The 13,390-nt window shown below is 38.1% G+C and overlaps 1 protein-coding gene across 2 annotated transcripts in view; it reads right to left on the minus strand.

Moving 5' to 3' along the window:
• LOC123960406 (EGF-like repeat and discoidin I-like domain-containing protein 3) overlaps positions 1 to 13,390 on the minus strand; it is a 124,005-nt gene that overhangs the window by 59,715 nt on the left and 50,900 nt on the right. For both annotated transcript variants that reach the window (XM_046035111.1, XM_046035110.1), the window contains exon 4: positions 1,619 to 1,732. In XM_046035111.1, coding sequence (XP_045891067.1) covers positions 1,619 to 1,732 — 114 coding nt within the window. The remainder of the gene's footprint in view (positions 1 to 1,618; positions 1,733 to 13,390) is intronic.

The raw sequence follows: 13,390 nt of genomic DNA on the forward strand, positions 1-13,390 counted from the left end.
GTATATATGATATATATATATATATATCACATATTATATATATATATATATATATATAGGGTTGATTAGTGAATTGCTGCCCTTATGACACTTGGAAGATCTGTATAAAAGTGCTACAATTTCTACAATGTTCATCTGCTGTGGGTAAAATACCATCAAATTAAAGCAGAGAGCCAGCACTTTCATCTCATTGTTTCATTTCAAATTTAATGTGTTTTTGTACAGAGCCAAAGCAACCATCCTTATAGCCTGCACTGCAACTTTTGAAAATAACAGGCTGGATTAATGGTTGTATAATATACTGAACAAATATTGAATTAATATGGGAAAATGGAAATGAGCGTCATTAAACAAATAATGGTCCTTAGCATATGTTCAATCAGCAAGACATAATCTTTCTCCTTGAGTTTTTCACTCACTACACCAACCGTCAGTAATCAGTCAGACTACACATCTTTACTCGTCTCTATTCATAAATGTCCCTCTGCCTTCTGTCATACAGTTTATAAAATCGACCACAGCAATTCCCAGCGTTTCTCTCTTTCAGATGCAGACTTCTTCAAAATTCCTGACAGCAGATATCTTTTCTGTTGCTGAACAACTGTGCTACACCTAACAGACCATCTGATTAATTAATTTGTGAGTAGCAGTGCAGAGGTTGGCTCAGGGCTTCGAGACCACTGATACATTAATCCTAATATGTTCCTAGACTGAGCAGATGAAATCCCCACAATTACGTAATAAACACACAGGCCCCTTTTGAGCTCCCTGGCGTCTTGCAAAAAGAAAGCCACTTCTGATAAGACAGACACTCTCTCCCTTTCTACACCGCCACTGTGCAAAATAAATTAAATGAGGGCTCGCAAGCGCAAAGTTACCGTTAACTTCTCAGCAGTCAAATGTTTTTATTTGTATTATTTTGCTTTGGTTTGTAGTTTTCCAGGCATTGTAATTATATCCTGAAATCCATCTAATAAGATATAATTAGGGAGAATTATTAAATGAACACTCCAGACATTACGTTATGTATTAAAAATCCCAAGAGTTGTGTGAGACACAATATGGTCTGAACACCTTTCAAACAGCTATTTAAAACTCTTTGTAGCATTCATGAAGAGATAACTTTGCATGTACAATCTAGCAAACAACTACTTTCCCTCTCTGGGGCTAGCTCCTCTATCTTTCACTGAAACATATAACTCTTATCAATCCTCTTTACTTGACAGCTAAGCCTTCCATCCATGTGACTCCTTTACTAACAATGAGCAGTTATGATAATTTTTTTATCAGATGGGCTACATGTAAACCAAAATAATCTATAATAATAACAATAACAACAATGGATATCATGAAACATATGCAAAATCAAAGAAAGAAAAGTTTTCATCATGGGTTGATGTACTATCTATTGAAGCATGGTTAGATGCTCCTTAGGGTAAGTACCAGCAAACTGTCTTTGATCGATCAGCTTGCTTGGCTAATATACTACCTGGCTAATTGGCAAATAATACTACCCACTGCGCTATGACCTGCAGCATCAGGTGTGCTGTTAAAGATGAACAGACAGCTGCAAAAGAGTTCAGGATAAACATATAACAAAAGAAATATGAGCACTTACTGTACTGACAGTTCCTCCCCATGTACTCCCCAGGGCATTCGCAGGAATAGTTGGCAACCATATCTGTGCAAATGCCTCCATTCTTGCATGGGTCCCTTTCGCATTCGTTAATATCTAGAAGAAACAAGCAAACAAAAAAAAGGTGCATTCATTTACCTGAAGCAGACATGTGGGCAATTAGAAAGACCTCATCCTCATTAGAATGCATGGGTAGGGAGCATATTGAATTTTCTCTGTGTGTTACTTCATTCTGTATGCCTATAGAAACTCTCACAAAGACATTGGTTTCTTGAAACTAATAAATCAAATACCTCTTTAATTATTAATTCTAGAACACAGACCAAAGTTTTGAAATGTTAAGAACAATTAACCTAGTGTCCTTTCTTTGTATTTTAAATAATTATCATACCATGTATACCATTATTTTGCTCTGCAAACCACGTTTGCTCAATTCTACAAACCTATGTAACTTGAGTATTTTTGTTTTCAAAACAATAACTACAAGTTACAACAGTTATCGTTTTTCTTCTGATTGGCAAGTTTATATAAATCTCTGCCATGTGGTCACATGGACCACATGATAAATTGATGAGAAAATGAAAGAGAATAAAAATGCAGTTGAGTTGCAGCCCTCCTTTGGCCGCTTAACAGTCAAATTGCATTTGCAATACAATGCAATTTGATGGCGCCATTCTGTGGATTTGTGATAGTAAAATGGAAAAAAATATTTATAAAATTGCATTCAGGCAAGTTAAGGTGGCCAATTAGATTTTAATATAGATTATCCACAACTTAAGAGAGGCATTTGAATTTAAAGTTTTTGCTTAGCCTATTAGACATTATACTCCATACTTAAATAATGTTTCTTCACATTTAATCTTTCTCTTGTGAGAATAATTGGCTCTGTTAAACAATATTCTGGGTACAGCAGCAGACAAGACGGGTATATGCGCTATTGCTACAGCAAGACATGAGCAAGTCTCAACCTGCCAGCATCATATTTAATCACTATTTAGTGGCACTTTGTGCAAACCAGATGAACTACAGTTGGACTCATTTACATCTGTTGTGTCAGTATCTAACTATGCTAAATTGGAAAATAGCAATGACCTAAAGTATGGAACCACTGACAGTAGTTTTGCAGTAGGCTTGGTGAATATCCTCTCTCTCTTCATAAAAATAGCACAGAAACACATAAGGGCAGTACAGGCTAGCGATGTGATAAATTGTCACTTAATTATCATCTACTGTACAGCCACTTTTGCTTTGTAATTTCTCTCTGAAATAGCTCTTCTCTGATTGATTCATCTAACCTGTTACAGAAGGTGACAGATCCACATAACCACCCATTATTTGTGCTGTTCTATTCTAGGTACAGTTAAGGGAAAGAGGATTATAGGGATAGTTAATGAGGCGAGGGAGGAAAAGTGGTAACTTTTGAACAATTTTGAACACATTTCTAATGATTTGCAAACTTGCCTATGGCTGCTACAAGACTTTTAATCCTCTAAAACATACCGTGATCCATCTGTGACTCACAGGTTTTGGCTTCATGAATATGTAACCAGGGATGTGATTTAGAAAGCTTAAGGAAGTGAAACATGATTAAAGTAAGTCTGTCACGGTGCTTCATCTCTCTGAGATTTTATCTATAATATCTATAATAGTCACTTGGCCAGATTCATAATATCTGAAAATATATCTTATTTTCTGTGAATGTGTTAAGCTCCGAAGAAAAAATAGTCACTGTCTTCGCACATAATGGTCACCGAGGTTCTGTGACTGGAAGCAGTAACATCTTTAACGTTCAGCAGAGCGGAATATTAAAAAATAAATAAATAGAGTGGAATACCAGAGAGAGAGAGAGGGCACACAGAGCGAGAGATAAATGAGAAATTTTTGTGATTTACCCAAAAATCCATGGGGGACCCCGGAGACAACTATATTTGGGTGAAAAGATGTTTGATGATATTGAGCTGTAAAACTTTTCCCAAAAGACAATACTAAAGTTGTGCAGGTTGAACTTGACACACATATTTATTTTGTGTTCATTTATCTGCTGTGCATTCTGCCTTCCTAGATGCGTAGAATTGTCTATAATACTGAACACCATCCAGCACTGTGTTGTTATTTCATTAATTTTTTTTTGATTGTGAGCACACAGCTGGAACATGCAAGACAAGACCTGCTGTGTCTTGTAATGTGGCGGCTACAACCTGCCTCAGATATAGCTGATGATACAGAAGTCCTGCTATTTGTTAATCCTCTGCTATACAGCCATTGTGAAAGCCAAGTGAAATACAGTAGGTGATAAATCAAATGTACTGTGCATGAGATAAACAGCAAAACACTGATCCTCGAGGCGTGTTGTGACGCAACTCGTATATTCTAGCAAATCATTCTAAGGGAAGATTGAATAAAAAATAGTTTTACCAGTCAGCATGTCATCTTGTGGCTTACAAAGCACAACAAAAGAGCTGATTTACACATTTGGCACTAAAAAGGCTACTCTTGAAAGACAGACTGCATCAACACACAACTATGTTGGACACAAAGTAGGTCGATCAAATGCAAACTGCAGGGTCCACTCATCTTAAATTATGATGGAACATGTAAATTATATCAGAGAGAGTGAAACACACAACACAAACCCAATTATTTTGCCTTTCAAGTTGTGAATATTCCTACATATGACATTTGTTATTAGGAGTGTTGCTTTATTTTTGCAGTTTGCCATTGCACAGATGGTTTGTGATAACGTGTCTGTGTATGTGTTTTTCTATTGTCCTCTTGTTTCTCAAGACATTTTCTAACCCACTGAATAAAACCATTAAACAGTTGGTGCACAGTCCCCATCTCCCCAAAATTACACCATGGTTGGATCTATATTTGTCTGGGGAGCATGTTGATTCTACATGGGTTTCATCACGGAGACTGGACCTGAATGAGACAACTGGAGAGATGCACTGTGTGCATAAGATGGACTGGAAGCTTAGAGAGGGACAAAAAGAATAAGAAGAAAGAAAGCATTACATTTTCCAAAACAACAACAAAAAACCCCCAAAACAAACAAACAAATTAAAAATAGATCTGATTTATCTGATCAATGTTATTTGATAGAATTTGGTTAAAAAAGTTTGCCACGATCTAAATCCTGCCTTATTGCTGGATGTAAGAGAGCCAATCACTCAAAGACTCAAAGTCTCTCATTAATGGGGCGGTTTTGGGTGTGTTGCAATAATCGAACTGTTTGCTACAATCAGATGCAAACTATGCAGTAATTAGTTGTTCTTGTACTTCCACATAGCTAATTCCAGTATCTGTCGTGTTTCCAGTCTGACTGAGAATCAGCCACTTTCTTTATGTTTACCTATGATCTTTTGTGCTCCGTGCCTCGGCTGCTTTGATGAGCTAGTACAGGACCATCTAATATAATTACAAATCCCAAAACAGCCTGCATGACTAATACAAGAAAATAGCCTCCTACTAACAACACATTATTAGCACTGAGATGAACAAACAAGCACTTGTCAGAAGGAAACATCTTGATAATGGGAGGTTACTGCAATCAAGCTGGATTATGTTTTAATTCATTCTACTGCGAGTGGCCCTGCGATCCTGTTAAAACTGAAGAACTGTTAAACTAAAAAACTGAAAACTTGAGCCCACCATTTAGAGACCAACAATGGCCACTCTTCACTAAACAATTCAGGTTTTGATTTTTTTTAATGGCACTAATCCTCGAGAACCACTAATTGTTAGCAAGTGTGACAACAACAATGAAGCTACTAATACAGTTATTAATCAGGGGTACAGCATGGCCATATGAGACATCATTAATGTCTTTCACAGCAGCAGTAATTTGTACAGGGTATATTTGGTCTTTACTAATTGCCTTAGTGTAACACTCAAATGGAAATGTGATTTTATATCCACTTTGATATATAGTGAACATTGATATATAGTGAATTCAATGCATTAATTAAATGTAGATCCATTTGTGAATAAATGCAGTAGCATTCATGTGAATATCTTAACAGAAATGACAGAAATGTTGTAGTAGATTTTTATGCTCTTGAGTATAATATGTAGAAAGTGATGGGGGGGGATATAGTTATTCACAGAACAGGAATATACAGTAGCACAAAGAACATCAACAATCCTCAGCTCATTCTGCACATAGCACAGCCCACTGTTATTTCACAACTGCAACCATACCACTTAAATAAGTGATGCTGTTGTTACCCTTTAAGTTCATACCCTGCTTTGTTGCCACCAGTACCGTAGGTTCAAATACAAAGGTGAGCCAAATGGGCCAGCCACTCAAATAGCCTGGAGCACAACATACCACAGAGAGAGGAAAACACAGCTAGCCCGTTTTATAATTTGCTTCCCTTTTATGAGAGGCCATCAGCCCCTGGGAGACCAGCACAGGGAAAGTGAGACTTAAAAGCGGTGTATTGCCAGTAAATCAGGTGGGAGTAAAGGGATTACTTCAGGAAATGTAGCTAATCCAACTGATAAAAAAATTAAAGAAGAGAAGAGAGAAGAATCATGGAGAGGAGAACCTCTGAAAGAAAGAGAGTAGATGGTGAAAGAAATGTACAGAGAGAAATATTTCCTAGTCCAGTGGTCAGGTAAATAAACTCTGTTTACACAATTTATTTAACACAGTTACAGGCATGCATCCAAGGGGTTTCCCTCACTAATACTAGTCAACGTCTACCATTTTGTATTTAAATGTGTCATTAAAGCCTTAAACATGGTAAAACAACATTTTACAACTGATGTCTTCAGTTTAATGGACATGGCGATGTCTGGATCATAACAATTTTTACAAGCCAGTTTGAGTAAAGATTTCTACAGTGGATGGAAATAAAACTACATTACAATGTAATGTAATAACACACACTGGCTCTCCAATAATACTACTTTAGCGAAGCTTATAATGTTCAGTTTTTGTTGAAACTGTGCTACGATGATGATGATTGAATATGGTGTCCACCTGCATATACAGCGGTGGACAAAATGCAACACAGTACAATGTCACTAGCTACAGATGAAGAGTTGAATCAAATCTGACACAGTCTCAACAGAAACTGAACATAACCATCACAAAGTTACTATTGCATTGCATTTATTGAAAGGCTAATACAGTGAACAGCATTACAATGTACAGGTCAGACTCTCACCATGCTCTCATCGGTCCACTGGAAGGTCTCGCTCCCTGGCTTTGCTCCTCTATTGCTCTTCAAAAAGTGTCTCAGTAGGACAATAATGAGAGCAATGAAAAGTGCTATGTGTCAGGGACTAAGACTTGCTGTGAGCGCTAAATTGGCTATGGTGTGTCCAGAGCAGGAGCAGGCCTGCATTGGGAGGGGTCCCCTGTGCCCTCTCTACTGGGCTGCACTGACCTCTACAGCGTCTGCACCTGCCACAGCCACAGAAACACACAGACCGATGAAACTACTTTCCAGTTCATTCAACGGTAAAGGTATTGAGTCAAATCTTGCACAAAGAAGAGTTATTGAAGACGTAAATGTGCCATGAAGATGAGGCAAAAAAAATGATGACATTCCATCAAGTGTATTAAACCTTTTGCGCCTGTCTGAGTGTAAATGATTGTGCGGTAATTGGTGCTGGGAGACACTTCAAAGTTAGAAAACAGACAATACAAGGACAGGTACACCCAGGGTGAAGTTAAAAGTGGTATTAAAGAACAACGCCATTTAACATGTAAACTGTCCGTTTTTAAAGCTGTTCAAACTGCTAGAGCTGACTACCAAGAAGTTAAATCTAGCCTGCAAAAAGACATTCACATGTGGGTGTTTGTTCAGCAAATCAAGGTTTAAGACAAGACGTGTCCATGCTTGCAGATAAGAAAGAGACATCTCCTGGCTCTTTTCTGTCTGTGTACGGGCTGCAACAAAATCATACAATGTACAAATAACCAAACAATGATTTACTGCTTTTTGCAAATTCTGTTTAAAAGAAATTAACTACATTCTCCGTCAGTGGTACTGGTTGTTGTCCTCAAAAGAGGAGAAAAAATGTCATATATATATATATATATATATATATATATATATAGCTGATTTATATTAAAATGAGCATTTAAATTTTAGTTGGACTTAAATATACATGCAGTAGCATTAGAAAGCCTAAAGGGGCCCCAAACAACAACATAAATCACCCAAATGATTGAAATAAATGTCTGCTAATAGCTTGTAATCCTCTCACACTTGTAAAGCCCCCAAACTTAATTAGCAGAATTAAAGGTAATGTCCCAGCAGTATTGCCCCTACATCTCACCCACTTCCTTCATTAAATTACAGTCAGATGTTGGGAAAAGCCTTCTATTCCATCTGCCAAGACACTGTAAGCCACACAATTGGAGGTTAGTCAAGACATTGTTTTCATGTGGAGATGTCTCATCATGTTACATATCTGCATCTGGACTCAGTTTAGCCCTCATGCAGTTTCCCGTGGGGAAGTTTCAGCTTATCTGTTTTTATGTCAGAGAGCCAGTGGACCCACAGATGTTTGGTAAGCAAGCCTCCTCTCGATCCCCTTGACCTCTCTATCTAGACAAGAAGCAGTGGTTTGACCTCTACGGTCAGTGATTGACAGGAATGAAGTCGACGACCGAGTGTTTATGCCTACCACATAATTAACCCCTTACTTTGAACACTCGTACTTCTTTGGAAGTAATCATCCTATTTTCTTTTTAATAGCGGTTAGCGTTTCCTCTGGAGCTACTGAAGCCCTGTGATTCATGGTGGTACTGTAATGTTGGATTTGATACTAAAAAAACATTGCAATCTGTGTGCACATAGAATGAAGTCATCAGGTGAAAAAATGAAAAGCAAACAGCCAATGAGTTACATGACTTGGATGCTAGTCTGAGTAGAAAGTATATATATGAAAAGCCTATTAGCTAAGTGAGCTATTTAGGACAAAAAAATACAAATAACAACAACAACAGAACAAAAAATATGAGATTTCACATTATACACACAGTATAAAGATTATTATGTTACTTTATATGGGGTCCACTTCATTGGATACTCAACAAACTCAATAGCACATGCTGTCCTGTCTTTCATTCCCCCCGTGATTAGAGTGCTCTTCTATCCTCAGCGTTATTTGTTTTGTGAATATTATTTTCCCACCCTCTCTTTTTTGGCAGTTTTGATGTAACATAGCACCCATTTGAAAGGGACGGGGATAAAAGAGCCGCCTGCTCACATCTCAGTGGTGACAGGACACCTCAGTAGGTTGTATGTACAGAGTGAGGGCTTTATTACCACTAAAAGTCAGTTGCATGCAATGTTTTTCCACCTGCATTTCATCACGTCATATCTAATCCGCTCTGTCCTGTCAGTGGGTGCGCTTCTCATTTTTTCACGATCAAATGCTCACACAAGCTTTAGCACAGACTGTAGATGCAATACACATGCATGTTGAATAGATTATTGCTTCAATATGTCAATTCCAGTCTGGATAGTTCTATAATTCTACTGTGCTTTAAAAAGTGCTGGCATGTCTTCAGAGCTGCATCTTTGTATCTTCGATCAGCCTTGGATGTTGTGTTTGACAGGTCCTGGTGCAGTGAAATGTGCCTAGTCCACACTACACAAGGCCCAGACAAGCCCTGTCTCTCCAAGTTGAGTCAGAGATAGAAGATTGAACACGGAAGTGCCTGTCTCCACTGTCAATCTATCCTGTCAATCTATCCTAACCTTACCCATGCCACTGAAGTGACTACCACCACATAAGGTGGGGATTCCTATTTGGGACCTGATGAAGTCACACAACCAGTTGAAAGACAGATTTAAAATTATGATTTCACAGTCTGTCTCAGCCTTGGTCATATGCATCTAGGCTTAGCATGAGAATTTATATTTTGGATCTCCTATACAGAGATCCAGAGGTCTTAAATCTCATCTCATATGCAGGTTAGCTTTCACAGTGGTACCTGCTGTATGTTTCAAGGGATATGATTATGCATGAAGTTGTGAATTCGGGATTAAGAATAGTGTATTCCAAGGACACTCTTTTGAAGTGGGATTAGCCCACTGAGAAGTTATTCACAGCAGAACTCCTGAAACCCTTGAAAAGGTATTTTAGGATGCATTGCGGGGAGTTTTGAGTGTCTGAGAAGCACAACACTCATCATTTGGAAGACATTCAGGCCGGGGGGCTCCTCCGAAGCTGGGGTGTGCAGAATGTGAAGAGCCCTCAGCTCTAAGGCAGAATGGCACTCAGAGGAAAGCCTTAAGTGTCATTTTAATCTTACAGATGGAGTCTCCACAGCAGGTGTGTGTGTGGGGAATACTGATCTACCTCGGAACAACAGTGGGATCCACAAGCTCTTTACCATCACAGAGGAATGCTTAAGAGAAACTTAAATGGTATGAAATGCAGATGGAAAGTGGAGGGAGGTGATGGCCAAAGAGCAATCACAGACTGGATGTGGGGGAAAATGAGGATAACAAGAGATGTCTGCTCTTATAAGACTTTCGGCATTTGAGTATATAATGTGTTAACACACAATAAATATAAATACCGTGTTACCATTGTTTTTAACATAACCTTTACATTTAAGTGACAAAATCATGTAAATTATTTTCACCATTTTAGTTTAACATGCCACCATTTGCTAAATCACTAAACACAAAGTACATCTGAGTGTGATGCGAAAACCATTGGTTTTGCAGGTATTAAGTCATAAGACACTGGGCAAAAAGACATTTTGACCTGACTATGGTGCTAGATATTACATGGGACCATGAATGTGTGTACCAAATTTCACAGCAATCCAACCAATAGCTGTCAAGATATTTCAGTCTGAACCACAAATGTCCACCTCATGGTGGTGCTGGAAGAAAAGGTAGGTGATGACCAAAGTCAGCACGATTCATCGTCTGGGGACCATATAAATCTGTACAAATTTTAATGGCAATCCATACAAAAGTTCTTGAGATTTTTCAGTGCAGACCAAAGTGGTGGACAGACTAACCGACCAACATTACCATCCCTAGAGACACGCTAGCATGACTAAAAAAGTTCTTCACAATCAAATAAAAGAAGCAAAATTATACTAATGATATGAACGCAGGAATGACATAAAGACAAGTACATATAAAGGATTTAAGGAGTTGAGTTAAAAAAATTACTTCTGAAGAAAAGGTCATGACCAAATATTTAAATTCTGAATGACTTATAGTTTAATATTGTGCATAGTCTAATATTGATACTGCTGCCAAATTAAGAAGCTTCAGTAGTTTCAACAGAGAGTAATTTAACACAAGAGTAGACTGGATGAATGCTTTGATAAAAAATTACTATCGTTCTCAAAATGGCAATTCACACATCTATATTATTTTTTCCATATTGAATCATATTCATGATTAATTCAGAGGTGGAATAACAGTATAAGATCTCCCTGCTAGGCACCAGCCAAAATCCAATGTTATGGTTTACAAACTGCCATCGGCCTTAATGTCTTTTTTCTTCCCAGTCACGTTGAATGAACTCGGTCAAAAGTAAAACAACACTGATACTAATTTGGCCACACACTGACCATCCTGAATTAATGCAGCTCTGTTTAGTCAAGCTGAACATTTATCAGTGCTCTGTTTTGGCTTGCAGTGCCAGCCAAAAGCCCTGGACTGAGTCTAACTCTTTTCCACCACCTGGGATTTGGGAATGCATCTCTATTTATGCTTTGGCCATCTGCCAACAGGTCCATCCTCACTGCAGAGGCTAGGAGGTGACAGCGCAGCTCAAGTGTCTGAGGGCCCTTACGCAATTAGGCCCTGGTAACAGCTTGTTCCCTATAACACCTCCACAGGAAGGATAAACCAGGTGAATGGGTGCTTAGGGACTGGGAACAAGGGGGGTAGAATTGATGGAATTGAACAAAAACATCCTCCATTTTGGCAATTCTCAACTGATTATTTTCTTCATAATGTCCAAAGTAAATACATTTCCAAGGCTTTTGTTTGTTGTCATTTTCGCTTTTAATCTCAACAAACATAACCAAATGAATCCAGGCTCTAACAACATCTCTCTTGAAGCACTTTGTCACATTCACATTCTTTCAAAAGTGCTGGCCTTTCCCTAGAAGACTATGTTTTGCTAACAAGACTGCACTTCAAGCCACCGGCCTATTTTATACAGCTTCAAATTCCTGAAGGCATTCTGTGTCATTATATTTGGTTTTAACAGCAAAGTTGCATTGTGGAAAAACTTGTCTCGCCTGTAATTTTGCTGGCAAAGCATTACTTTGCCAAAGAAGAAAGGTCATCTTACTCAGTGTTGTGTTACTACAGCAGTTTTCATCTTAATAGAGGACAGCCCTATATTTAAGGAAAATAGGCCTACGATTTTCAAGAATCTAAAAGCATGCAATATCAAAAAGCTTTTGCTAAAGATAGAATTCTGATTCAAAGCTACTTGAGATAGATTATTATTAATGATTTGCAATTTATACAGTTTTGTGTGTATCTTTTATTGTTTTATGTGTATAATTTTTTTTTCTTTTAAGAATTATCATATTTAATTCTGCAGTGCAAAGATGCCTCGTAAGGAGAGGAGGTTAAAACAAAAAAATGGAGCGGTGCGAGGCTGCTAAAAGGCAGTGGATCCCTGACCAGCTCACGGCAAAATATTCAATTATAGAGAACAGCAATAATAAACGACATATTGCAGTGTATTTGTTCTTTAACGTTTTCAATAATTACCAAGGGACCAGGTAGGTTTATTATTGATTAAGAGCTGGAGTTGCTAAGTATGGTTAGTAAATAAATAGATTAATGATGCAATAGCAAACTAGGCCTTGTTCTCAGATGGAGAGCGAGTGTAAAGTGATAGGTCCGATGAGGAGATGGAATCATAGCAAGGAGAAACTGAGAAAGACACTGAGCCACAGCCAACATAGGTTGCGGTTTGTTGGAAGATTCCTTGTTCCATATCATGTTCATATTCTGTTTGAATATGGCTTGCTATAATTTAACAGGTTGTGCTGTAAATTACGTTGGTGTATGGCGTTATATCTTGTTCCATGTGACCTCCCTGACTTCTATATTATCAGTGATGGGTCAGAGCACTGATGGCTGATTTTGTGAGAACTTGCATAAGGCTAACATTGACAAGATTAGGGCCAAGCACAGATGGATCCAGGTAAAAATTGTTTGTCCCATTCTTTTTATTTAGTAAACTTGGGGATAAAACGTCATTTTTGATCGGCCAAGCAAAAAGCCCCATCTATAGGCAAAATGAAAATATCTACGTCAGTGGCACAGAAAAAGTGGCCACCTTGAATCCAGCTTGTTATCCAAAATGCCCTTTAACAGAGGCAAGATAGGGTCAGGTCCTTCTGGGATGGAGAAAGGGGCAGCAGGATACAGAGAAAATAGACATTTGAAAGACAACACTGATCTTTGAATTGGTCTCCTTCACTTTGTGGATGCATGTCCACTCACACAAAGAAGCGCACACACACACTGACAGAAAACAAAAACCATATGTTGTGGCAGTAAATGTTAATCTTTATAATACACTTATACTGTTATGGAAGCATACTTTGACATACTGTAAACTATATATACTATAGGTGGGCCTTGTTTAAGTAAGTGTAAGTAGTAGTTTACGTAGTATAGTGTTTCAACAGCGACTGAGAGAGAGAGAGAGAGAGCGAGAGAGAGAGAGAGAGAACCTTGAATATTTTAAATGGAAGTCTGAATATATTGAATGAAGTCTGAATAT

This window comes from Micropterus dolomieu, linkage group LG21, assembly GCF_021292245.1.
Source record: "Micropterus dolomieu isolate WLL.071019.BEF.003 ecotype Adirondacks linkage group LG21, ASM2129224v1, whole genome shotgun sequence".
NCBI classification, from domain to species: domain Eukaryota; kingdom Metazoa; phylum Chordata; class Actinopteri; order Centrarchiformes; family Centrarchidae; genus Micropterus; species Micropterus dolomieu.